The 27,958-nt window shown below is 37.6% G+C and overlaps 1 protein-coding gene across 2 annotated transcripts in view; it reads right to left on the bottom strand.

Moving 5' to 3' along the window:
* Positions 1–1,033: 1,033 nt before the first annotated feature.
* LOC124721182 (laminin subunit beta-1) overlaps positions 1,034–27,958 on the bottom strand; it is a 349,227-nt gene continuing 322,302 nt past the window's right edge. For both annotated transcript variants that reach the window (XM_047246020.1, XM_047246021.1), the window contains 10 exons: positions 24,585–24,776; positions 24,000–24,180; positions 23,690–23,874; positions 23,042–23,277; positions 22,168–22,350; positions 13,774–13,962; positions 13,045–13,208; positions 12,161–12,302; positions 5,446–5,779; positions 1,034–1,882 (listed from right to left, as the gene is read on the bottom strand). In XM_047246020.1, coding sequence (XP_047101976.1) covers positions 1,743–1,882; positions 5,446–5,779; positions 12,161–12,302; positions 13,045–13,208; positions 13,774–13,962; positions 22,168–22,350; positions 23,042–23,277; positions 23,690–23,874; positions 24,000–24,180; positions 24,585–24,776 — 1,946 coding nt within the window. In that variant the 3' untranslated portion in view covers positions 1,034–1,742. The remainder of the gene's footprint in view (positions 1,883–5,445; positions 5,780–12,160; positions 12,303–13,044; positions 13,209–13,773; positions 13,963–22,167; positions 22,351–23,041; positions 23,278–23,689; positions 23,875–23,999; positions 24,181–24,584; positions 24,777–27,958) is intronic.

Raw genomic sequence — 27,958 nt, 5'->3', positions numbered from 1 at the left:
GGATGCTAATGACTGCTTATCTGCTTTCTCCAGCATATAAACTCTCCTTGCTTTATTGATGAGTTTATTAATTTTAGTAACCATTGTTGCTATGATGATATCATGATCTCTAGTCTCTAAATTGACAATGTCAATATGGATAGGCTTGTTTACAGCTACAAAGTATAAAATATTCAACTGTGAGTGGGTTACCGAATTAGCTGCTCAAGATTGTTTTCAGGAAATGTGTTCAGAGCTACTTCATATGACTGTCTGTCCATATCACCTGCACTGAATCCACAGACATCTCAGTTCATAATTGGCAGGTTAAAGTCACCTCCAGTTGATTTTGCATTGTTGGGGCACTTACATGCTACTGAGCGTAGACTTTCTTTGAAGGACTATACAACTGTTACAGTGGAACTGAGCAGCTGGTAAAAACATACAACGGTTAACTTGAGTTCATTTAGATCGGTTACTCACAGTCAGACTCAGATTCGACCTTGATAGACACAATATTTTTATCGACTTTAATCGACACTTGCCTTCCATATATAATCTAAGTCTGCATTGCAGCTTAACAGAAATTGAAATTAAATTATGTATGATATATCTGTTTTCATGTAGTGAACCTGTTAAAAGATGCACGTTGTTTCCTAGTACCAACAGTTTTCTGGTGAAGTTTGGAAGAAAAACACTAAATCATAACATAAGCTATTTTTGTGCAACTTGAAACAGCCACTTCTAACATGACTGGGAAGTCATGGTTTGTATATCACTCAATGGATGGGTAACACTAGACTGGTAAAAATGAAAACAGTAACTGCTCCAGATTTTCAGTTTTCAAAATGAAATAGTACATGAGTGGCATGTTAAAATTTATGGCATACTCAGGGAATTTGAACAAATTGATTTTATTTAAAAGTATCTTTACAAATATCTAAATCTGTGGATAAAACACTTTAATACATGACATTAATGATTATTTACCATTGCAATGCAATATGAGGAACTTCATTTACACCTGCTTGCAGATTTATTAACTACAGCTGCATTGTTAAACTTAAAAGTTTATTATTTACTTACAATGATAAAAATGAATAGTAAAAGTAATTATGAACAAATGAATAGAATTCCAGAGTTAATACTAAACGGCAGTTACAAAAAGTTCTGCTGCACCCAAGTTTCCCACTGTGTGTGTGGTATAACTGCAGACAAGGTGTCATCTGACAGGTTTCACATAATATGTAAGTTATAAATTACAAAATGTCCCAAAGCAGTTTGTTTTACTGTTTGGTTAACAGGGCCCACTAATCCATGGTCCACTGTTGCTATGTGCCTGAACCACAAATTCAGTCTTATTGGTGACGTAATGCATTATTTTGTGTTCTGTATTGTACAGCCTTGTCTGATATTGCAGACTAGTTCATCACATGAACATTTCTAATGTTTTCTATGCACATCCTTCGTTCATTTAATCCTTTCATGAAATCTTTCACTAACAGATCTGCCCTTCCACTTCAGTCACACATGAAAACAATTCCTAACTATCACTCACATTTCAGAGAAAACCGTTACAGATATTCTGTACGCTACTTCTCTTTCCTGATACATTTTTAAATTAATAAGAACTTCCAGGACACACCCAGATGGAGGTAATAAATGCACTTTTCTATGGAATGCCAACATCTCACACAGATTCACTTCTGTCAACTTAAATTGTCCACTAAATGGTTTTAAGCAGAATACTCCTATGCACTGCCTTACGACAGACAACTGCGATAGTATTCAGATCTTTCATTGATGACACCTTGATATTTATTCATCCTGTCTATAAGATGATCTATTTCTATATTCAGGTCCCTCAGAATTTTATCATGCCCATCATATTCCTTCTTCATATCTGAAACAAAAATGTCACAGTGATAAGTCAGCTAACAAATAACTTCATTTTAAATACACAAATTAATGTAAGTAAATAAGAGCTACACAGCCCAAGTAACAAAGGATTCTAGAATAATATGGTTCTGGTCTATTGTCATATATTCAAGAAAGAGACACAATTAGAGCATAATATTTTATCTGCTCTTGCAAGGTTCAACACCTTATGACATTAAGCTTCAAAGCGCTTCTTGCCAGCCATGACAGCTGTGCCATGAGTCCTGCATTGACTCGCTGCTTGTTGTGCCCTGCATGATGGACATTTACAACACATGCAATATTTATCAGACTCTTTCTCATTTATAGGTTTACACCAGGTGTTGGGAGCATTCTGCATTTATTTATACTATTTACATACATATGTGATGTGTTTTAATGTATATATGCTGCCTGACAAAATAGTGAAGCACACAGAAGACATGGTTGGATGTCAGCGTAACTAAGTACATGTACACACCTTTGGCGGGTAAGTAGATTTGAAACTATTTGACACGTAGAAGGGTCACCAGAATGCATTACTGTTGTTTGTGTTTAGTGTTGTTACCAGGCCCAGTAGGGTACATAAGGACCACAAACAGTATCAGATACTGAGTGAACACTGTGAAGGACACAAAGCTGCCATGCATTCATGTGAGACAGAGTTATCAGCACTTGACAGAGTTTGAAAGGGACCTTATTGTGGGTACCTGTTTGGCCGGATGGTCAAACTGTACAATATCCTGATTTGTGGGGCTTTCAGGTGTGACAGTGAGCCCTTGTTGGATTGTGTGGGAACACAATGGCAGGCATACTCATTGTCAAGATTCTGGTTGACCATGTCTAACCTCCACAAGTCAGTAACACCATAGTGTGCATCAAACACATTGGAACCCCTTCACATCTGCAACTACCATCTGAGAACAAATAATGGACTCCCTGCAACATTTTGTGTCATCTCATACCTCTGGTCAGAGATTAACAGCTGCTAGACTAGGGAATTACTATCCCATCCATAGGCGGCCATTAACACCACAACACAAACAGCTGTATTTGGAGTGGTGCTGTGACCAAGGAGCATGGGTTGCTGATGATTGGTGTTACATTGTGTTTAGTGATGAATTGTTCTTCACTAACTTGGATGACGTGAGTATGGCGGTAACCTGAGAAGTGGTCCCATCCTTCCAATGTATTGGAGAGGCACAGTAATGATACTCCTGGGAGCATGGTGTGTGGAGCCATGGGGTATGACTTCACATCACAGCTGGTATTCTGGTATTCAGGGAACTCTAATGGTACAACAGTGTGTCGCAGACAACCGGCATCCTCATGCGTTACTTCTCATGTGATAATACATAGTGCCATTTTTCAACAGCAAAATGCTCAACTACACATGGTTTATGTCTTTATGAACTATCTGTGTGATGTTGAGGTACTCTCATGGCCTATAATATCCCTAGATATGTCCCCTACTGAATATGTGTGGGACCAGTTCAGATGTCTACTTCATCTCAATTCAGTTTCCTGCATATCAAGGATCAGTTACAACAAATGTGGCCTAGCTTGCAACAGGAGAGGATACAATGGCTCTAAGGCACCCTCCCCAATCAAATTAGTGCATGCATTGAGGCCAGAGTCGGTGCAATGTCATACTGATCAGTTCTCCGTAACGCTGGAATAACATCACATACCCTCTCAACCCACGAAATTTGATTTTGCTTCCTCCACTCCTTCTGAGTGCTTTACAGTTTGTTTGTTTGTGTTTTTTATTTATTTATTCATTTTTTTTTTTTTTATTTTTTTTTATTTTTTTTTTTTTTTTTTTTTTTTGTAGAAATAGGAAGTATTTGTACATTTCCAAAACACAATCCCTACACTATTTATTTAAATAAGGTTAACTGTTTGTACCAAAAGCCAGTGCATAAAAGGCACCTTATTCTTTACAACAAGATTTGTTTGGAACACTATCTGTTGACTTTGCAGCGAACTAAAAATTTCGATATGATGTGCCAACAATGTTGCCATGAAACTAAGTGTTTTACTGTACATTAAAACACCATATACTGGCTTTAAAGCTAATGATCAAGTTTTATGAGATTATGTTATGAGTGCTGGCATTGAACTAAAACTGAAGTTAATGACATCTAAGAAATGAACAAACATGAATCCCTAATCTTTCAATGCAGGCAAGTACGTCGTAGGCATGCTGGGTGTAAATCACTACAAAGCTCAACAGTACCTCTGATAACACATGCTTTGATTGTTGTGGAATTCTTCTACAGTCAGTAGGTTAAAAATTGTGAAAGACCCTCACTGTCATTCTTTGTGAGATATTTAGTTGCTGTAGAAGTTGACAAGGAAGTATTTTAGTGTCATCACTTTTTATAATTTAATTGTAATTTTGAATATCAGTTAATGACCTGGGTAATTCATTTCAAGCTTAGTGTTGTTCTCCTTCTATGGGCCATGTGTTTATTACAATATTTTGTGTACAAAATAAACCCTCTTGAAGATGAAATTCAAACTCCATGCCCAGCAACTGATGCTACCAAAGCAAACAATTTTGTGTTTGGAGAATGACTGAAGAGGAGACTACTGTACATACTGGACCTAATCTTCCTTCCTTTTTGCAGACACTAGCACATTCAGTGTAACTTTTGGACTGAAATGGCAGCCATCTCTTAGAATTTACCTGAGATTCTAAATGTCAGTAAGGTTTGTAGTGGTGGATACACTTAATCTAAACTGCAAACAGAGAGCTCAGCATTTGAAATTCTGTCAGCAGATGCCCAATAGGTCTTATTCCATGTCAAAATTAATGTTGAACATTTTAGTTGGTTGTGAAATGTGTGTGTGCACACCATTTTGGCACAGAATTGATGCATGAGTGAGATGCATGGAAGCATTTAAATAATACTCTTTCAAGAAAAGTACAGAGAACAAGGAATTTAGACAAAATATTAATGTGTGCCTTTTTAGTGCAAGTGAATATGTCACCACTACCAGACCTTAAGAAAGGAGGTCATTAACTACAGATTCATATACTTTGATACATTTTGAAAAATCAAAAGTGAAGCAGTCAAAGGTGGGCCTTTATAGAATTATTTCTACAAAAGACACCTCTTTGCATGATGGTTCAAAGTGAAGTGTTTGTTAGAGAGATCTTAATGCAACACTTCTGCAGCCAGAGCATAGTCCAAATCTGGCTCCATGTGATATCTTACTCACATAAAAGTGAAATGATATTCTATGTGCATTTTTTGTACTTCCTGTAGTGTTTATGCACAAAAAGTGTTCCTAGGCAATCTTCTAAGGAAATGTACTACAGAAATGTCATTAAAGAATTTAACAGGATTCACTTTTGCTGCTATCTGAATGGTGCTACTTTGGAGAGAAATGAAAATAAGTTTTTTGAAAAGCTGGATGTTCCAACACTTCATAAAATTTTTCACAAGAGCTTCCATAATTAAAAACAACAAGAGAACAAAATGGACTGTTAATTTATACATTAAAGCAGTCTGTGCAAGCACTGAAATTTATTAAACATACCATCAAGTTCCTTTGATTTTCGCAGTGAATCTGACAGTAGAGTGCTGGATTTTTTTAGGAGACTTTGTGCACGCTCATGGGCTTCATTTGACCGACTGGCCCTCTTGGCCAGCTCAGCTGCAGCCCTGTCATACTGGTCTTGCAGCTGACTTGTATTGCTCTGAGCCCTCTGGACCTCTGCTTCCAGCTTCTCTGCCTCCTGTGCCACTTCCTCTGCATCATGGGCATTTTGTAAGAACTGTGTTTGCAGAGGTTTCAGTCTTGCTTGCAGAAAATTTACTTCTACAACTGTTTCATTTGCCTTTTGTTGAGCATCTTCTGTTCCACTTGCAATCTAAAAGAAACAAAAAACAGTTGTTATAAAATTTGACTGTTACTTGTACATCATCTGTAATGCACATAGTTTGTGCAGGTATTAATTAAATAAAAGGGTTTGAGCTATAACATATAACTGAAACACAATGACATATGTCTGTTAAGTGTTTCTGGCAGTTATGGAAGATAATAAGAAATCCAACGAAGCCTATATTCCAGTGCAGATGTTACTTACAGTTTCTGCCTGCCTACTTCAGCAGAGGTGTTGATAAAACAATAGTTCTGAAATGTCATGACAGAGGACCTTAAACTAGAACCATTGCAACCTATGGTAAATGTCAGCTCAACTATAGGCTGAATGAAATCTGTGTCTCTAGCAATTGAAATTCCAACAATTACCAGTAAAAATAATAAATATGCAACTAAAACAAGAAGTTATTTTAGTACATCATACATGAAACTGATATGATACTGTTAAGTCCAGTGTGGAATGTAACCAGATGCTGAGCTACGACAATGCAGCAGACAGCTGCTCAAAGCCACAAATGTATAGTGAGTGGTTGCCTACAGTTCTTCCATTATTCATGCATGAAACAGGGCAACTAATAGAAGAAACAATTCTGCAACTGTAAAAAAAATTTAATAACTGGAAATGTTCTGTGTTGGATACACAGATGACTTTGGGAAACAAATAGAAGAGTAAAACTATCCAGATATCTAATTTTATATGTGTGAAGATAGTTCCCACAATAGGAAACCAGAGAGAGAGAGAGAGAGAGAGAGAGAGAGAGAGATGGGGGGGATGGGGGGAGGGAGGGGAGTAGGGAGAGAGGGGGAGGGAGGGAGCAGGATGAATGGGGAGGGGGAGGGGGAGTGAGGGAGAGTGAGAATGAATATACAACTACCTGTAATGTAATAAAGGGGACACAACTTACTGAAAGAAAAGCGAACAGAATAATGAAACATGGAACTATGAAATTCCAGAGCAACAATATGTCTGGAAACAATTATAATAAACTTACTGTATGAGAATTTAATTAATTTTACAAGTTTTAATAATGAGCAAGGAAAGTGGAAAACATTGGCCATTAACTGTTGGTATGGAGCATCCCAGCACTTGGCTAGTTGGCTGGAATGATGTAATGTACCCATACATGAACTGCATTGCTTATTACAGTAATTTGAATTTCATCCCCATAAAGTAATTATGTGGATCCGAAGTATTCCTGCATGCAGTAATAGTTGGCCGACAAGAGGAAACCCTTCACTAACAGTCTTCAACCCTTGTAAATGTCTATTGAAAACATACGTTGCAGAGTGCTGTACACTTCTTTAAATAGCAATTAAGGATACATTTGCAACATAAATATCATTTCTCTGTCTTACTTTCACTGAATGGATGTTTATCCTCATTTTACCTTTAACTGTAGTAAGAGCTACATGGTAGCCCTGCCCTAATAATGCTTTGTTCCAACATTCACCATTTCACTAACATTTAAAATTTATGTTGTGCTTGACAGTCCTTATCCTTTATTTTTAATTTTGGTTTCTAAACAGATATTAGGATAGACAGAACCATTTACACTGATGAGCCACACCATTATGACCAACTGCTTAATAGCTTGTTTGTCCATCTTCGGAATGAACTACGTTGCTGATTCTGCATATCACAGATCCTTCAGTTTGTTGGTAGGTTTGTGTAGGTATGTCTCAATAGATGTCAATGCACATGTCTTGTAATTCACGTAAATAATGGGCTGGTGATTTGTGTACGCAATGATGGGTCCCGACAGCGACCCAGATGGGTTCATAGGATTTACGGCAGGCATATTTGGTCGCCTAGACATCAACATGAGTTCACTATGATGCTTCTCAAATCACTGTAGCATAGTTCTGGCTCCAAGACATGGACAATTATACTGCTTGAGGACAACATCACCATCAGGGAAGACATCAAGCATGAAGGGATGCATGTGGCTCGCAGCTGTCAGTGTGTCTTCGATTCCTACCACAGGTTCTATGCAAGCACAGGAGACACTCTCCCATAGCATAATACAACTCCCACCAGCCTGTGTTGTCGGCACACTGCACGTTTCAATCCACCGTTCACCTTGAAGATGCCATTTGTGGAGACGACCATCAACCTAGTGCAGCAAAAATGTGATTCCCTCAAAGAGCTGCATGTTTCCATTGGTCAATGGTTGAATCCTGATGGTTCCATGCCCACTGCAATCGTAATTGATGATGTTGTTGCGTCAACATGTGAACGTGTAGGGGTGATCTGCTGTGGAGCTCCGTGTTCAACAATGTATGAGGAACCGTGTGCTCCAAAACACTTGTGGGTGCACCCATATTGTGTTCTTTCAGCAGGGATGCCACAGATCACCATCTGTCCTACTTTACAGAGCTGACAAGCCTCCGAACCCCACATACTGTGAATTCTGTAAAAAGTTGTGGACGTCCAACTATTTAGTGCCTAGTGGTAGTTTCACTGTCCTTCTACCTCTTTCAGCAGATGCTTATGACAGTAACACATGAACATTCAACCAGCTCCACCATTTTAAAGATACTCATTCACAGGCTCTGCGTAAGAATAATCTGCCCTTTGTCAAAGTCATTTGTCTCAATGGATTTCCCCATTTGCAGCCCATATCTTCACTAGGGTGATCCCCCATCCATGTCTGCTCTGTTTACATACTTTTGTTACCACATCATGTGCCCACAATGCCACGAGGGGCATCCGATGTGGTGGTGGATGGTGACCATAATATTTTGGCTTATCAGTGTATTTACAATATTTATTTCCATGTGTGATAGATTTTACTAGATAAACAAACATATTTACAGCTGCTACATATACCATACACTGTCACACTAAATGAATTTGTGGCAAAATGCATTGCTCTTTGTCAGATCTTCTCTACCTCCTCTATTAATCCCATCTGGCAAGGCAATATTCAGTTATCAGTCAAATCTGGGTTTTGTAAGCAACTGCTTCCATCTGTGAGTTACGTTTACTTATTATTGTTCCAGCAAGTCTCTTATGTGATCATTTCACTTTAAGTGCATGATTCGCTATAGTATTCAGTTCCTGACCTGAATATGTAACAATGAAGCTCATATCATCATTGATGATCATGGATGGACTACCTAAAGGAATCCTTACTAGCCATTTAGAATTCTAAATCATGCATCTGCTTCAGATTCATTTACAACATCTTAGCTTTGAGTCCTTCCTTTTCTGTTCATTTCACCTGGTCCTTCTTGATTCAATGAGCCTGCTTATAAGGTGTTTTCCACTGTCCCATTTAGGATAATAATAATAATTATTATTATTATCATAAATTTATGATAATAATAATAATTACAATTATAATTATTATCATAAATAGGACAGTGGAAAACACATTGTATATTACATTATTATTGTTCCACTTGGCAGTGAACTTTCCATTCTTTCAAGCCCAGATTTCCTTCATTCTTTGTGAATGTGGGGTTGCTTACCTTCCTCTATCTAATGCTCATCATGTCTTCTTCAGATTTGATTGCAGTTTTGGGGTTTGAATAAAAAAAAAGCAGAAGATCTCATTGGTCTGCTTGTTTCCATCCATTTGTTTGAGGTGACCATTAAATTTCACATGTCTTTTGTTGACCTAATCCTTAATTTTTTTTTTGTTTTGCCCTAGGTTTCACTGTGGGATCTTTCTTGGTGGATGACATTCTTATAATTTGATCCCATTACTACCCTAATGATTCTATGCTCTTTTTCTCCAGTTCTTCAAGGAGACCTTTATTTCCATTTAGGGATAGGGCTTGGCTACATACGTAACTATGGGCTTCAGAATTGTTTCATAGTGATGTATCTTTGTGTTGGTTTCTAAACATTCCTGGATGGCAAGTGAGTGAATTTTGTAGGTTACCAGTAGTATGGATATTGTTCTGTCATAGTTGCTGTTTTCCACACTGCCTTTTTGTGCAATGGATGGATTGGGGCTGTTTTCCATTCTTCGGGTAGGGCTTCCTCAATCCAAATTTTTCTTATTTGCTGTTGCAAGATTTCAACTGATGCCACAGGGGCATATTCCACAGTTCTGCAACTATGTTTATCAGTTCCATAAGAAACACTGTTCATGTTAAACTCATTGAGCACCAACATCATCACTTGTCAACAGCTACTACCCCGTACATACAAAGAACTCCCTCAGCCTTGCCAGCTGTGCATGCTATATGTGTAGCAACAAGCACTACCACATGTACCACCAAGAACTAGAACTGAACCACTTTTTCTTTGGTCCCTCTCTTTGTGCCCTGAAGTGAGATATATCCTTTTCTCTGTCCTTTCAACTTCTCCTAAAGTAGTATTCCACAATTCAACCTAAGTAATATTCTTGTCTGTCCCTAAACCACTCCTGTTCCCAGTCCTTCACCAGTTAATCGTATCGAATTGGAGGATCAAGGTCAAATACTGTTCCACACATCTGCCCACAACCATCCATTCCTGTCCTGTCACAGTCAAAGCCACTTGTGACAGCAGTCCTCTCATCTATCAATTTCGCTACAGTTACTGCAAAGTGTTTTGTGAGTATTGGCAGCCAGTAGAATGGCCACTGCCACGCTGTAGCCAAGAACCAAAGGAACTACCCAGTTGCTCATCAGGAAGTGGTTGATTTTAATTAGCTGCTTAACAGTACATGCCATCTAGATTATTTCCCCCTGATGCCAGCTGTTCTGAATTGTGGATGAGTGAGTTGTCTCTCCAGTAAATTCTTTGTCCCAACAATCCTCCTGCCCTCCACCTGCCTCTAACTCCACTCCTATTTCCATCCAATTCCACCCTCCTAACCCAAACCTGCTTCATCCCCCCCACCCCCAGTCTGTTCCCACTCCATTCTAGTCCCAGTGTCTTCCTCTGTACTGTTCTTCTCATTCTGTATCTAGTACCACCCCCAAGTATCATTTCCCTAATGTTTTCTTTAGTAACCTTTTATGCATAGAGTTATGGAGAATATTGCACAATTTGTGCTGTTTGAATCCTTCCCTCCAACATTAATTTTGCTGAACTGCACAGAAAGGAACTGTCCCACTGATGTGTTCTTTGGTCCTGCAACCTTCTTAGCCTCAGTCCTTCCTATTCCCTGCAGTCTATCTGTTTCCTGCGTTTCCTTCTGTTTCTATTCATTCTCCCACCTGCATTAACTCCACACTTCTCTCAGTCTATACCTTAATTACATTTTCAGTCTTGATATGCTTCTGACTATCCTTCATGCACTATATCTCTCCTTAAGTCATCTAAATTCTTCTTGTGATTTGTTACTGATCTCTCTTGAAGATAAAGCAGGGAAAGAGGAAGTTAACTATCTGTGCACAGCCCTACAACCTACTGATACCCTCACTTGCACTTGTACAAGTTGTCCTTGCTCACATATACCTGTATTATACAGGGCTATTACAAATGATTGAAGCGATTTCATAAATTCACTGTAGCTCCATTCATTGACATATGGTCACGACACACTACAGATACGTAGAAAAACTCATAAAGTTTTGTTCGGCTGAAGCCGCACTTCAGGTTTCTGCCGCCAGAGCGCTCGAGAGCGCAGTGAGACAAAATGGCGACAGGAGCCGAGAAAGTGTATGTCGTGCTTGAAATGCACTCACATCAGTCAGTCATAACAGTGCAATGACACTTCAGGACGAAGTTCAACAAAGATCCACCAACTGCTAACTCCATTCGGCGATGGTATGCGCAGTTTAAAGCTTCTGGATGCCTCTGTAAGGGGAAAATCAACGGGTCGGCCTGCAGTGAGCGAAGAAACGGTTGAACGCGTGCGGGCAAGTTTCACGCATAGTGATGTGAAAGATTCAGTGTTTAAACCTCCTCTACCAAGAAATGTGCCAGAACTGCGAGCTCGCATCAACAATGCTTTCGAACTCATTGATGGGGACATGCTGCGCCGAGTGTGGGAGGAACTTGATTATCGCCTTGATGTCTGCCGAATCACTAAAGGGGCACATATCGAACATTTGTGAATGCCTAAAAAAACTTTTTGAGTTTTTGTATGTGTGTGCAAAGCATTGTGAAAATATCTCAAATAATAAAGTTATTGTAGAGCTGTGAAATCGCTTCAATCATTTGTAATAACCCTGTATATCAATAAAATGACTGTGAGAGCATATAGCTTCATATATTATATGAAATGGTGAATCAATATTTATATCATAAATATTTTATGAAATAATAACTTTCTGCAAAACCTGCTTTGCCTGTATTAACTGCAACATGCCAACTAATTTTTCTAGCAAGCTGTTTTCATTATAAATTGTTTATTATCTCATAATTACATTATAAAACCAGCACATGAAACAGTCTTTCAAAAGCAAATATTGTATTTCTACTCACTTGAGTAAGGTCCCTTTCTGCTACTGATATGTCGTTATTGGCCTTTCTTATAGCATCTTCAGCTTTGTCTTGGGCATCTTGTGCTTCTTCAAGTGCATCTACAACTAGCTTAGCTGTTTCCAAAATTCCCTCTGCTCCTGCCCTGAAGAGAAAGGAATCAGTATATTATTGAGACAGTTTGATAGTAATGGCAAAATGTAATATTATAAATTTGGATGCAAGTAGTAATAATATTATTAAAATGTAAATATCAACTGGGATTAATTCAAATACTTTCAACGTACATAACACTTCCAAATGTTTTGTCGTGCACATCAAATCACCCTCTCGGGGGAAAGTAATATCACCTTTTTCATGATGAAAGTAATATATCCTTTTTCATAAATAAAGACATGGTGTCTCAGGGAACCGTGACCACTTGTAATTATTATGATACTGTCTGGGTCACTTTGTGTGTTTTAATTAGATAGCCAGTTTTGATCTGTGATACAGATCATCCTCTGGCCTGTGCATTTAATTACTGTGAAGGGCAGCTTGTTAGCAAAACAGGGAGGGGGATGGGACTGTCCTTTGAATCCTCGCCCTGTTGACAAGCTGTACTTTGCAGTACACATGCACCTATAGATAACTTTCCTTTACTAAAAAGCAAGTTGGCAATTGATTATGTTAGACCAACAATAATACTTGAAACTTCCAGGCAGATTAAAACTGTGTCATGAGTTGTGCTCTGGTTGCTCAGTTGGTAGAGCACTTGCCTGTGAAAAGTAATGGTTCTGAGTTCCAGTCTTAGTCTGTCACACAGTTTTAATCTGCCAGGAAGTTTCATATCAGCACACACTCCACTGCAAAGCAAAAAAATTCATTCTGGAAACAGTAATACTTACTTTGCAGCATCTGCCTGCTCCTCTAATGACTTGGCTTTAGTGAGACTATCATTTGTTTCCATCAGGATGACCTCTATGTCTGTGAGAGATGCAATTGTATTGTTTATATTTTGTGCAAGATAGGTTATACTTTCTGGTTCAAGTTCTATATTTTTCGACAGAACCTGCAACATTAAGTAAATTTCTTTATCACAGTACAACTTCATAAATGAAGTTAATAAATAGTACAGCTTTTTTTTACATTTACCATTTAATCACACATGTACATAACTTATTAATATTTCAGGCACTACATAATAAAAGTAGAAAGCTTGATATCCCAATTTAATAATCATAGATATGAGGAGATACACGTTTGAGTCATTACTGTATCTTTTAATAACCAGATTTTATGTATCAGGTGTGCATAATCGTGGAAAAAATGTTCGGCATCTCCAGCCAACAAATTACAGAACTGTGTAAAATTTATGTTTTTCATCGATTTCCTGGTGTTTCAATTATACAGACATTTTTCTATAAATTCTTTCTCAATTTTTTTCATATCAGTTACTTTCACATTTAATTTTAGTCTTTATACATATCCACACATTACAAAATTCACTATTTTTCAAGCCAATAATTCTCACCTGAACTGGATTGAGAGTATCCAACATTTATATGAAATGAAAAGAAAGGTTTGGTATTGTAGGAGCTATTTTCAGAAAAAAAAATTAATTTTATGTCTAATACCTCTTTTGCCAGCGTTCTGATATCTGATGGTGATGCACCTTCCTCATCAAAAAATTTCTGGAGCTCATCTATGAAATTTTGCGTTCTGGTTGTAACATCATCAGAACGATTACGTGCCTCTAATGCTTTGTCAAAAGCTTCTTGTGCCAAAGTGTTTGCATTAACTGTTTCTTGCCTTGCCTGAGATACCTGTCAATAAAACATAATAGTTCCTTTAAAATTTGTAAATCTATTTAGTAGTAATAATAATAATAATAATAATAATAATAATAATAATAATAATAAACACACTAAACAAGAAGATTACATATTGGATAACCACAGTGACTGCACAGAAGCGATGGAAAAAACAGATGCCTATAAATATCTAGGATACAGACAAAAAATAGGACTAGATAATACCAATATTAAAGGAAAACTAAAAGAAAAATATAGACAAAGACTAACAAAATACTGAAAACAGAATTGAGAGCAAGAAACAAGACAAAAGCTATAAATACTTATGCTATACCAATATTGACCTACTCATTTGGAGTAGTGAAATGGAGTAACACAGACCTAGAAGCACTCAATACACTTACACGATCACAATGCCACAAATATAGAATACATCACATACATTCAGCAACTGGAAGATTCACACTAAGCAGAAAGGAAGGAGGAAGGGGATTTATCGACATAAAAAACCTACATTATGGACAGGTAGACAATTTAAGAGAATTCTTTCTAGAACGAGTTGAAACTAGCAAAATACACAAAGCAATCACTCATATAAATACATCGGCTACACCACTGCAATTTCATAACCACTTCTACAACCCTTTAGATCACATAACATCAACAGATACGAAGAAAGTAAATTGGAAGAAGAAAACACTACATGGCAAGCACCCGTATCATCTAACACAGCCACACATCAATCAAGACACATCCAACACATGGCTAAGAAAAGGCAATATATACAGTGAGATGGAAGGATTCATGATTGCAATACAGGATCAAACAATAAACACCAGATATTACAGCAAGCATGTTATTAAAGATCCCAATACCACAACAGATAAATGCAGACTTTGCAAACAACAAATAGAAACAGTAGATCACATCACAAGCGGATGTACAATACTAGCAAATACAGAATACCCCAGAAGACATGACAATGTAGCAAAAATAATACATCAACAGCTTGCCTTACAACATAAACTTATAAAACAACATGTTCCCACATACAAGTATGCACCACAAAATGTACTGGAGAACGATGAATACAAATTATACTGGAACAGAACCATTATAACAGATAAAACAACACCACATAAGAAACCTGACATCATACTCACCAATAAAAAGAAGAAATTAACACAATTAATCGAAATATCCATACCCAATACAACAAATATACAAAAGAAAACAGGAGAAAAAATTGAAAAATACATCCAACTGGCTAAGGAAGTCAAGGACATGTGGCATCAGGATAAAGTTGACATTATACCAATTATACTATCAACTACAGGAGTCATACCACACAATATCCACCAGTACATCAATGCAATACAGCTACATCCAAACTTATATATAACAACTACAGAAATCTGTAATTATTGACACTTGTTCAATTACCCGAGAGTTCCTAAATGCAATGTAACATATACCGTACAGTTAAAAGGAAGTCACGCTTGATCAAGGTCCGTGTCACCTTCCATTTTTAACCAGACATAACGTCTGAGACAAGAAAGAAATAATAATCTCCATTTGTCCACAACAATATTACAGTTTTTGACATCCTCATTTTTTGTACATTTATAACAATGACACAGTGATATCAGGCCATACATGGAAAAAATATTTATAACAATTTGCACATTAGATACTATTACAAAAACATTTACCACCACTAATATACTGCAACACACAAAAACAGTACCATCAGTAATCGACTTCAGAAATCTTTGATCGAGTATCCTTTAATTAACAACTATTTCAGCTTGTCCTCAAACAGATTTCCACAGAGCCATTTTGTATTATTTGGCAACCTATTACAGATTTGTCTTCCAACTGCAAGTGGACTGTTATCTGTAGGTTTTTATTACTCAGTACCCTATGATAATCACATCTGATATACATTTATGAATGGCATACATGTAATATAGTTCACATGATTATATTGTGCAAAGCTGGAAATTTATATCTTGCATCAGTTGACTCTGACACCAATAGGTAGCTAGTAAAGAATGTAGTTTCCTATTACTGATGATCTTACTTCTTGACTCTAAAGGAGGATTTCTTGGCTTAAGTTTTCTCTTATGGGTTGCCAGTTCCATAGCAGCTTCCATGTAGGTTCCCAATATTTTAGTTGTTGGAATATTTTCTTGTCTGGCTGATTCATGTCCAGTGAATGTTGTGCCATTTATTTTTCCATGTTATCTCAGTTGCCAAAAATTTTTAATTTGTCTCTGCAGTACAGCACTATTTTATCTTGATTAACCACAGTGAAATCATAGTGGTGAGTCCTCTCGAGTTTTCCCAATATCGGTTTTCTTATAAGTTTAAAGATATTCTTGCAGCATAAAGAAACATTACTGTTTGGAAGGAGGTCTCTGTTTGGTAATAACTATGTGGCAAGCTGTTGGGCACAAAAAATCTGGTAAATTTTTTCTCTTATTGGTGTTTTGCAGAGTCTGCAACCACTACCTTACAATTAACTCTTCAAATGCCTCCTGCAGTTTCTCTTGGACACTGAAGAATGAGAAATGGATAATCAGCCTATTGTTCCATGAAAATCATCAGTACAAAATTTGGAAGAATTAAACACGAATATTGCTCTTAAAATGTCAGTTGAGTTATATGGTATAGTTGTTTGTATTTTGGTTCTATGTGTCATCTGTTCTAGTATGGGGATGTGTCACTGGATGTTACCACAAACTTTGTGTGCCTTAAATAGTAATTTTGCTGTAATTCACCTTTCCATCATTTTCTTATGCTATTCTGACATATTGGAAAAACAATTAGTGAAAAACAGAGTGTCTTCCCATTGTTTGAATGTTGCTGCTATAAAATGCCCTGTTGGTCAATTGTTTGGATCATGGTGTGAAAGTTATGGCTCATATTGTGAATTATCACCTGACATGTGCAAGCTTTATCATGTTCTGAACAGAGGGCAGGATTACCACTGGAAAACACACACTGTCTCTCTCTTCTAACACACACACACACACACACACACACACACACACACACACACACACACACACACACACACAATTACATGCACTTATACCAATACAAAAATATTTTGCCTAGAAAGTTAGACTTTCGCTGGATGCTCTAGAACATTCTGAAGCTTACAGCATCAAGGAAAACAATTATGGACTGCATACAGAGAACTATTACATTTGGAAGTATTAGTGCTGCTCATATATCACAATTAGTAGCTTTAGAGGGATTAGACTTCTACAGTAGGACTCAGTTTGAATAATCCTCTGGATGAATGAATGCATCAGGAAGTAAAATCTTCCACCATTTGATCGTCACTGCAGGTTACTGTAATGGATTATATTTTTACACATCCAGAGCATTTTTATTGAAACCAAGTTAAATTCCTTACTTTAATGCTCAATATAGAACATAAGCTCTAATTGATGGAAATACTCTTTCTGTGTCACTGCAGCAATAGTCCCTTTATCTTAATAAAAACTTTGATCTATGAGTGACACCTGTTTGGAACAGTTCATTTACAGCCCTTTTACGAGGGGAATTCAGTAAGTAATGCACCACATTATTTTCTGAAAGCAGGTTGGTTTTATTCAGGATTCCGATACACCATATTACTCCCCAATCTTTTGGCTACAAAACCCTATCTCCATTCAATGCAATGCCCTTATACCATCTTACTGACGAGGCCTGTATGCCCATACGGTAGCACTCTATTGGTCAATATTGGAGCCAAAGTCCTGCTGCATCAATAACCTCCCCCGTCATCCACATACTGTTTCCCGTGAAGTGCATTGGGCCAAACAGATTGAAGTGGAAGGTGTGATATCTGGGCTGCAGCGTGAATGAGGAAGAACAATCCAGTGAAGTTTTGTGAGCTCCTGTCAGGTGTGCAAACTTTTGTGAGGCCTTGTGTTATCACGGACAAGGAGAAATTTGTTTGCACTTATGTGGCGATGAGTATGCTAAAGTCATTTCTTCTATTTCCTGAGGGTAGCACAATATATTTCTGAGTTGGTCATTGCAACGTGAGAGAAGGCATCAGAGAGAATAACCACTTCACAGTCCCTGAAGGCTGTCACCATGAGTTTACCACCTGAGGGTGTGGCTTTGAACTGTTTCTTCTGGGAAGAGTTGGTGGGATGCCACTCTATGGATTGCCTTTTTTTCTTTTTCTGGTTTGAAGTGATGAACCCAATTTTCATCACCTGTGACAATGTTCAACAAAAACTGTCACAATCAGCCTTGTAACATGCAGGCAATTCCACACAGACGGTTCTTCATTGCTCTTCGTGGTCTTCTGTTAGATGGCGGGGAACCCAATAGCCACACACGTTTGAGTTCCCCAAATGGTGGGTGAATGTGTCAGGACTACCAGCAAAGATATCCAGTTGTGCAGTCAGGTGTTTGAGTGTGATCTGTCAATCACCTCAAATGAGAGTATCTGCATATCCCAACATTGCAAGTGTCACAGCTATTTTTGGGCGGCTGGCACATGGAAAATCGGTCAGGTTTGCACGACCTTGTTGCGATGATGACAGACACCTCGCCCAGTGACTCACTGTGCTTTTGTTAACTGCCAGGTCTGTAGACAATATGCAAGCACTGATGAATATCTGCAGTGTTCTGGTTTTCTGCCAAAAGAAACTAAATGACAGCTTTCAGTTTGGAATGCATTGCCATTACAGGCAGCTGTTTTAAAGCTACATATAGTGCCACCACCTATTGGAACTTCATGAAACAATAGGGGCTGAAAGGGAATATTCCACAATGTCCCAAAACAAATTACACATTTTTTCCAACTGAAATTGGTCGATAAAAAATGTATTGCCTTACTTACTGAAGATAAGTCCACATGTTAGAGGGAAGGAAATAAGAGTAACAATACATGTGTATTAATGCACCTTAGTATACGAACAGAAATCATCAAAATGTTGGTTTTGGTGCACAGTATCCAAATTGTGCACTATTAGCTGTAATATTTCCTAACAGACTTGTGATCACAAATGTGGTCGTATGGAAGGCCGCTTCCAGTATGGTACGAGGTGTGTTCAAAAAGTGAGGTGACTTTATATTTTTATGAAAAAATATTTATTTATTCATCAATAATCAGGTTGTCCCCTACGAAGTAATCCCCCTCAGATACAATACACTTGTGCCAACACTTCTTCCAATCCTCTAAGCACTTCTCATAAGCACTTTTCCGTACAGCCTTGAGTACTTCCAGTGATTCGGTTTCTATTTCCGCAATGATTGAAAATCTTTGTCCTTTCAAGGTCTCTTCAGTTTTGGGAACAGGAAAAAGTCACTGGGGGCCAAATCCTGTGAATAAGCTGGCTGAGGCATGATTGTCATATTGTTTTTGGCCAAAAAATCTCTCACAAGCAACAATGAATGAGCAGGTGCATTGTCGTGATACGAAAGTCACGAATTGTTTTTCCACAATTCTGGATGTTTTTTGCGTATTGCTTCTCGCAAACAGTGCATAACATCAAGATAATACTCCTTATCAACCGTACAATCTTGAGGCAAAAATTCGTGATGCACTATGCCATGGTAATTGAAAAAAACAGTCAGCAAAACTTTGACATTTGATCAAACTTGGCACACTTTTTTCGGTCTCGGCTCTCCGGGATGCTTCCATTGGGACAACTGGGCTTTGGATTTGATGTCATAACCATAAACCCATGTCTCGTCACCAGTTATGGCCCTTTTGAGCAAATCAGGATCATCATTGACGTCATTCAAGGGCTCCTGAGCTGTGCTCATGCAACAGTTCTTCATTTTTCACACAAAATTTGAAGGAAATTCTTTGCTCCATTTTTTACAATAATCAAAAATCGCAGTGCACACTAAAGCACGTCTAACCTTCTATCTGTAAAAAACAAATGAAGTATGCTGTACACATGAAACTGTCGACATATGTTTCGGACATGTGTACCAACATAACAAAAAAAAAAAAAAATATCGATAATCGAATGTATGTTGACAGCCCTCGTATATCAAACTCTAAAATGGCAGATATGGAATGATCATAATCAACTTTCTTTCATCTAACACAGTGATTTATATGACATTATGACTATCTTAATCCCAAGATAGGGCTCCACAAAATGTGTTGGCCAGTACTTCACAAAATGGAACCATGTATCATTCTCATTAGAACAGAAGGATTTGACCACTTTCAACAATGTATACTGCTGCACCAAAGGATATTGGTAGTGACAACAAGGCAGAAGCTATGGAGCTGGCCAGAATGGGAATGGTGCTATTGTGCCAACCAGCATTATATCAGTGATAGGAAAAGGCTTGGTGCTTATAAGAAGACAACACTGCAGCCAGCTTTGCTCTTGACTTCACTTGACCAGTACACTTTCTGCTTCTGGACTTTTGGTATTAAGAAAACAACAGTGCCACCATAACTTTATGATCAGCTTTTCATTGGAATCCCTACTGCTGGTGCTTTGACAACATTGTGCAAGAGATATTGGCATGCTCCAATGTCTTGAGATCACACCATATGTGAGAGACAGTACCTGCACCATACTTTTAAACCCCTTCATTTTCAAAGATGGTGCTGCACGTGAACATACCTTGCACTGTGTTTGTATGTAAGTCTCCACTTGGAAAGAACATTCGTTGACGTCACCCTCTCCCTCTCAATCTCCCCCTCCTATCCCTCCTAATATACTAATCATCTGAAACCACCCATAAAATAATCAGTCTATTTCTACAAAAGTTAGCACACTGATCCTATACCAAGACTGGTGTACTTTGTGCAAAAGGAACAGTTTACTTGTTCTATGCAATTAGAAAGGAACATTACTGAGATGAATGTTTAATTTAAAGCTAGGAATCAAATAAATGTCATTAAACATGATAAAAATTCTACCATTATATTACCGATGCATATATACACAACAAATAAGGCCTGAAATTTATCCATATTATTTTTTAGATACAAAACATCTTCATAGAACTGACAAGCACTCCACAAACAGATACAAACAGTTTAAAGATATAAAAAAAGTGGCACATAGTTTGGAGAAAAAGTCTTGTAATATTTAGATTCAAATAAAAGAAAGTTTGTAAGATGTGCAGATATATGGTCTTAGGATGAATGACTGTGGTGACAAGAAGGGCACCAAGCAACAGAATTAAAGTAAAACAATTTTCATATGATGTATGTACAATTGCCCATCACATGAGAACCCTCCTATCACAGAACAAACACTGGAGACAAAGAAGAATTTTGTTTACTGTTGAGGACAGTATGTATCATCTACTACATTTTTATAGAACTGTATCCACTGTTTAAATACTTATCACAGCATATGTCCATATTTTATTTGATCTTTTCATTTAAATTTTCCATTTTTAATGACAATTAGCCAGTGAAAATTGTTTTTACTTATCATGATGCAAGCCCATGTACTCATTTTAATATGTCTGTTCTGTATAATCATGGTATAAGTACTTTCCTCAATTTCTCAGTAACTTTTGATGGTCGTTAGCTTTGGTTTTCATTCTGGAAATTCTTATACCCTGAAATAATGTTGCAAATTGGTGATTAATTCATTTTCAATCCTCAAAAGTATCAGAGATTTAATAGTGTCACTATTAATGACAGAGGATTATCTCTGATAGTGACAAGGTCACATTTTATGCATTCAAAAATGAAAACACTCCCAAACTTCACATGCAACAGCCATTATTGTAGCACATGCCTAAAAATAGGGCTTCTAAATAACTGTGTCTGATTCTGTTGGCTTGATGAAGTCAGTTATTTCCTTAATAATTTTCCACCTTTGACAATAAGTTAAAGGTAGGTTTTGATTTTCTTCCTTCCAAACTGATAATAATGCAACTTCTTTAGTTTGTGAAAGAGTCATTAATTGTTGTATGCCAAAATGACTCCAGCCTCATTTTTAAAAGTAGTGGTTGCTACCATGCTTAGGTGTACAGATAGAATTAATTTTAATGATTAGAGCTGACTTAGTGATTAATTGCTGCTACAAAGAATGTTCTTCCCATTCTATCACCATTGCCCAATACATGTGCAATGAAGAATGTTTACTCCAGTGTGATGACAGTACATATACAGCTTTGAGTTATCATAATAACTTTGCAGAAGTTATGGCTCATTGGTGTGTGACAAATAAATGATCAACTGATTAAACATACCCCTCTTAATAAATCATCTGCTTCCGCCTCCTTATCTTCAACAGTTTTCCTGGCATCTTCAGCAAATTTGAGGGCACGTTCTGCCATAGTAACAGCACCTTGCTCACAGGACAGCCCTCCACAGCTGCCACAACCAGCACCACCACACAGCTTGTCACATGGGTCCCCACGCTTGCCACAAACCTGTGTACATTATGCCAAACTTCAGCAAACATAACTGGTGTATACTTAATTTCTATAATAGCTCTCCCCAAAGTTTGCATACTTGACAACATTGAGATTTATTTCATAGTACACTTGTATGTACCTATTAAAACATAATACCCACAGTGTAATATGGTTATGGAATGTCCTTTATCGGATATAAATAATGGAAGGAGTAAAGGTAACAACACACCGTATAGTTGAGGCATTGAATCACTGATAAACACATTAACTACGCTGACACAACTGCTAAGCTTCCAGATGAATCCTGAGCTCTGAAGAATAATTCATCTGAAATCTTGTTACCTTCCATTATTTATATTCACAATGTCTTTCCAGCATGCTATGACTAGATAAATTTTATAAATAAATATTCATAAGAAGAATTTAGTGACATTTAAATTTGTCTTTCTATCAGCTGTCACACATAGACAAGCAAAAAGGGACAAAACCTGTACATGATGTGTTCAGTGTTATAATAAGTTCATCCTTCTACATACAAGATATTTGCAACTTAAAATTAAATAATAAATATGTTCAGGTTGCTACTGACTATGGATAAACAATGTTTAGTTGCACCTTTGCAACAGGTTTGTGTGACCATACAAATGGTCACACAATTGTAAATAGCAAATGTTAAATAAAATCCCTACTATTCACATTGTCTCACCTGGTTGTTAATATCTGGAATTTGTTCTTCTAGCTCTAAAAGTTTAGTTTCAAGGTCTGCAAGTGCTTCAGTGTTTTCATCTTGGAGTCTAAGAAATTGGTTACTGGTGCGATTAACAAGGGTTTCAGCACGTTTACACTGTCTTTCTGAATCTGCAATTGCTGACTGACTGTCATCAGCTATTTGTTGAGCTTTCTCAGAGCGCTCCCATGCTTCACGTGTGAGATTCAAAGCACCTGAAAAACAAAATAAAAGAAAATCGTCTCATTAATTTTCATAGACATAACAGAATTTAGCAAGGAGGAGGAGATGAAACTGAAGGGTAAAAAGGGGACAAAATATTATCATGTGTAGAAAACACGTCTCATGTGAGACTTATTTCTTCCATCAATTCAACAACTGGGCCTTGCAAATTCAGCCACTTGATGATGAAATGAGAGATCCAGTTATTTTCTGTTTCATTGCATATCAGTTTCAAACTTTACAACAATTTCATTAGTTTATTTTGCATTCAACATTTTAGTATTAGGGTCCCTATTCCTGAGTATTGTTACCTATGTTAATGCCGACACTGGTTTTAGTGTCTGCACTGTTGCCAAATTTTTGAACAACCTCTATAATGAGCAAAGTATATGTCCTTTTACATACCTTCAACATTTGCTTCTTGCAACCGAGTAGCATTTTCTTTTAAGCCAAGAGCTGTAGCATTAAGCCTGTCTTTCTTGACACGGAGATCTCTAAGAGCCTCATGTGCCAAAAGAATCCTCTGGGTTGCATTTTGTAGGATTTTCTCAACATCATCAAGTCCATGTGATGAATGGTTGAGTGTTCCTCTGTAAACAAGTAAATAAAGAAAAATGAGTATGATTTATATTAATATTTACAGAAATAAATAGTGAATGATTGAAGAGATAAAATGTTCATCAATACCGGTCACCATGAGATCATTATAAATTACCTCAAGTCTTCCACAAGTTTGTTTAGTGATTCAAGATCCTGAGAACTGATTGAAGTGTTGCTTAGCATCTGTTTAATTTCTTCAAGTTTCTTTTCCATCTGATCGAATTCACGAGTGTAGGCGCCAGTTGCTCCAGTCTGTTTAATTTTTGATGCATCTTGGATAATTCGATTTGTCTGATCTAATCAATAAATGACCAAGAACAACTTATTTAACTATTTGGGAAATGATAGAGATATCAAATTACAAATGCAAGCTAATAATCGTTTACAGTTTTCACAACACAGTTCTTTATTCTTCTAGGAGCTTGCAGTTATATATTAAAGTTTGTTACTGATGACATAACATACACACTTAACATCTGTGGCAAAACTACAAAAAAAGATAGCCTGATATTGTTTCCTTTTGACAGTTTCCTGTAACTTATATGAAAAACAGTATATGTGGTGTGCTTCAGAGACACATTTTTACTTGGCATTATTTTCCATATTTCATTGTAAGTGAACAGAATGTATACATAATCTATGCAATAACCGCATAATTAAATTATTGAAAAATAGACAAAATTTACATAGACCTGTTTACCTCTTAGTTCGTTGAGGATACGATCCCAATTCGTAAAGCATTCACCACAAGGACTGCATTGTGGAGCTGAACCCAGATAGCCTCGTGCACACTGATTGCACTTTTCTCCTCCAATCCCCTCAAGACAAATACAGGTTCCATTTTCACGGTGGCACTGCATTGTAAGTGAACCATCAGGGTCACATTCACAAGCTGTAAAACAATAGTTCAACTACAGTAGTGCACAATTAAACACAGAAAAATACGACTCATCGATAAAAACAGTGGAAATAGACATTCCATTATATACATATACCATTTGCAAGCATCTTCATCAACAAAATTTTGTGATTAATTTATCTGCTATTCGTCATACTTACAATTTTATACTTTCTACTCTTATACGTACTTATACTAGTAAAGTCCTCATTCTCTGGACTTCTCTTTTGGCTGTCAAGGAGAGTACATGTTTACAGGACATATACTCCAGGTAATTCTTCATCTTTACTCGCATAATGAAATTGTTATCCTCTTACATTTTGTTAATTCATTCTGCTTCATAATGTGTTCCCAGCATGGTACTTGGAAGATAGTTGGCTCTGACATGGATTCTTACCAAATGTTCTTTTTCTGTTGTTACAAACCGCTCCTTATCTGCAGTTAAATACTTTCTTAAATCAAAGTTTTTGAAGATGTAGTTCTGTGCATCAGTTTCTCTCCACATCTTATTCTCTGTCAATTAGAGGGCATTAGGTTTATTGCTGGGCTCCTAAATATGGTTTATAATGTGATACGCCCCTCTTATGCATATAAGTACAAATGCAGTAGTGCTTTGAGAGACGGATTTCATTTTTTGTATAATTTCTTTATTACTATCTGGGTACACCAGTTCAGGTTTTTCACTAAAGGATGTGAAATTGCTTGAAACACCATGATGAGCGTTAATTGCTACTGTGAGGTTCTTATCATTTTATGAACCTATTGACAAAGTTCTTATGGATCCTTCTTTGTACTGATTTCCTTAAAATGCTGTCCCATCAGCCAGTTGCTTGATGTAGCAACTTTGTGTTCTCAAAATCAAAAGTGTGATATTCATTTATGCTACACACTGCCATTATTAATTTCTCTGTGTGTCCCAGTTGCACACACATAATGTGTTCACCAAAGTATTTTGTGGTACAGCACTGCATTTGCCCGATGTATTAGTGGCCACATTCACAAGGGATGCTGTATATCCCCAGCATGTATAGTTTTGGGGGTCTTTCAGAGGGACAAGGAACTCTTTCATCTTACATAGTGATTGGAGGATGGTTTTGATGTTTAAGGTTTCATGCAGCCTCACAATTTTGCCAGAGTGGGCCCAAGTAAGAAAGGAAAGTGCTGTGTCATCTGAACAAGACACAGCCAGGGCAAAAGTACCACATGCACAAAGATGCGAGCTGGTGCCAGTGCCATAGAGACTCTCCACTTGTGCGAGTACCACCAGCACCACCAGTGGTGCTGAGGATGAAGATATCGATTTCGCCTTGGACAATTGCCACTCTAGTACAATCTGCCAATGACTCGACAACAACAGACAGAAGCCTACTCAGAAGACAGAAGAGCAGCTCTCATCCACTTGGTTACATATCATCATCGAGGTCTGACTTGGAACAGGGAATGTCATTTAGTGAACTCTTAGAAGTGAACAGACAGTTTTTGTAAACTGCATTTGCTATGTACTATGAAGTTTACCTACAATTATTTGCAGGTACCCATTGAGGGCCTTTTTTGTGTTATATTACAAGCAGTGTTGCAGACTTCATTATTCAACAAGTCACAAAGATAAGTAAACCTTTTTAACTCATTTGTGTGACTTCATTACTAATTTTTTTGGGGTGTTGTAGAACCTTCTGTTACCTGGCCCTGAGGCATTGCTATGTAACAGTGGCAGGGAGAAATTGTCTTCGTGGTGTACTGCACCAGAAGACATTTCATGAACTTGCCTACTGTAACAACAGTGGCAACTTGGCCTCAACAGCAGTAGTGATGAGGCCTTTACAAAACTGACAATGAGGGTTTACAAAAGAAAGAGCCACTAGTCTGCATCTTCCTCTTCTCAGCTTGCTGCATCTATTTTTAACACCCTTCTAATCTGTGCTTCACTGTACCCATTTTTACGGAACATTTCCTTTCGGTATAGTAGCTCAGATGGGAGGCTTCCTTTTTCACAGATAACATGCACCCTATGTATCAAGGTGTTAGCCCTATCTGCATCTGTGCTGGATGGTGGCAATTCGTTGCAAGCAGGTACAGGTTTGTGTGGTTCTTCTTCCCATACACTGCATGACCTAGTGTACCATCTGCCTTCTTTACTAGAATATCCAGGTAAAGGAGATATCCATTCTCCTCTACTTCTATAGTGAAGGTAATGAAGTAATGTTTTGATGCAGTCACCATGTAAAGCATTCAGTTGATTTTGTTAAAGTACTTAAGGGCACTTGACTGCCAAGAGATGACCTGCTCACGAGCTTTGATGTTGCATAATTCTCCCCAATAGTACCTCTTCATGACTTCTTAGTGATCCTGGCCCAACAGCTTGAGCCACAAATACCTACTTTTTTGAGCATGCACTGATTACCATTTATTTCAAGTGCAACGGGGAATCTTTTGAGCAAGCAGGTGTAGTGGCCCTGAGATCTCAACATAGAACAACACTTTAACATGTTGAGGAGGTGGCACTTCAAACTGTTTGATAAAAACCTGAGCACTACTTCTGCTATCTCAACAATACATTTGTAGTGTGGGAACATGACAGATGCTGGATGAGTTTCTGAGCCATCTTAACAGCAGCCATCACAATATTACTTTCGCTATGGTAGCAGAGGAGAATGGATGTCTTCCTTTCTTGGATAAACTGATAAAAAAGAATACAGTGTATAGGAAGAAGACCCATACAGACCTGTATCTGTACCTGCATGCAACAACCTGCCATCATCTGCAGCAGAGGCAGACAGTGCTAAGCACCATGGTATATAGGGAGCATGTCACCTGCAACAGACAAAGCTTCATAGCTGGGCTATAACTCCCAAAGGATTTGTTCCTTAAAAATGGGTACAGTGAAGCACTGATCAAAAGATGTTCAAGAATACAAAAGATTCAGAAGAAAAATGAAGAGAGGAGGAAGGATGCAAGAGACTCTCTCTTTCCTTACTGTGGACCACACTCTGCCATATTGAGAGGTTGCTTGAAAAGTGAAACATCAAAACCATCTTCCAACCACCACACAAGACAGAGTATCTTGTAACTGTGAAAGACCCACCAAACTTAACACACCAGGGATATACAGCATCCCTTGTGAATGTGGTTACCAACACATCAGACAGTCACAGTGCTGCATCTCAAAATACTGTGGG

This window comes from Schistocerca piceifrons, chromosome X (genome assembly GCF_021461385.2).
Source record: "Schistocerca piceifrons isolate TAMUIC-IGC-003096 chromosome X, iqSchPice1.1, whole genome shotgun sequence".
NCBI classification, from domain to species: Eukaryota; Metazoa; Arthropoda; class Insecta; order Orthoptera; family Acrididae; genus Schistocerca; species Schistocerca piceifrons.
This window is presented reverse-complemented; position numbering and strand designations above follow the sequence as displayed.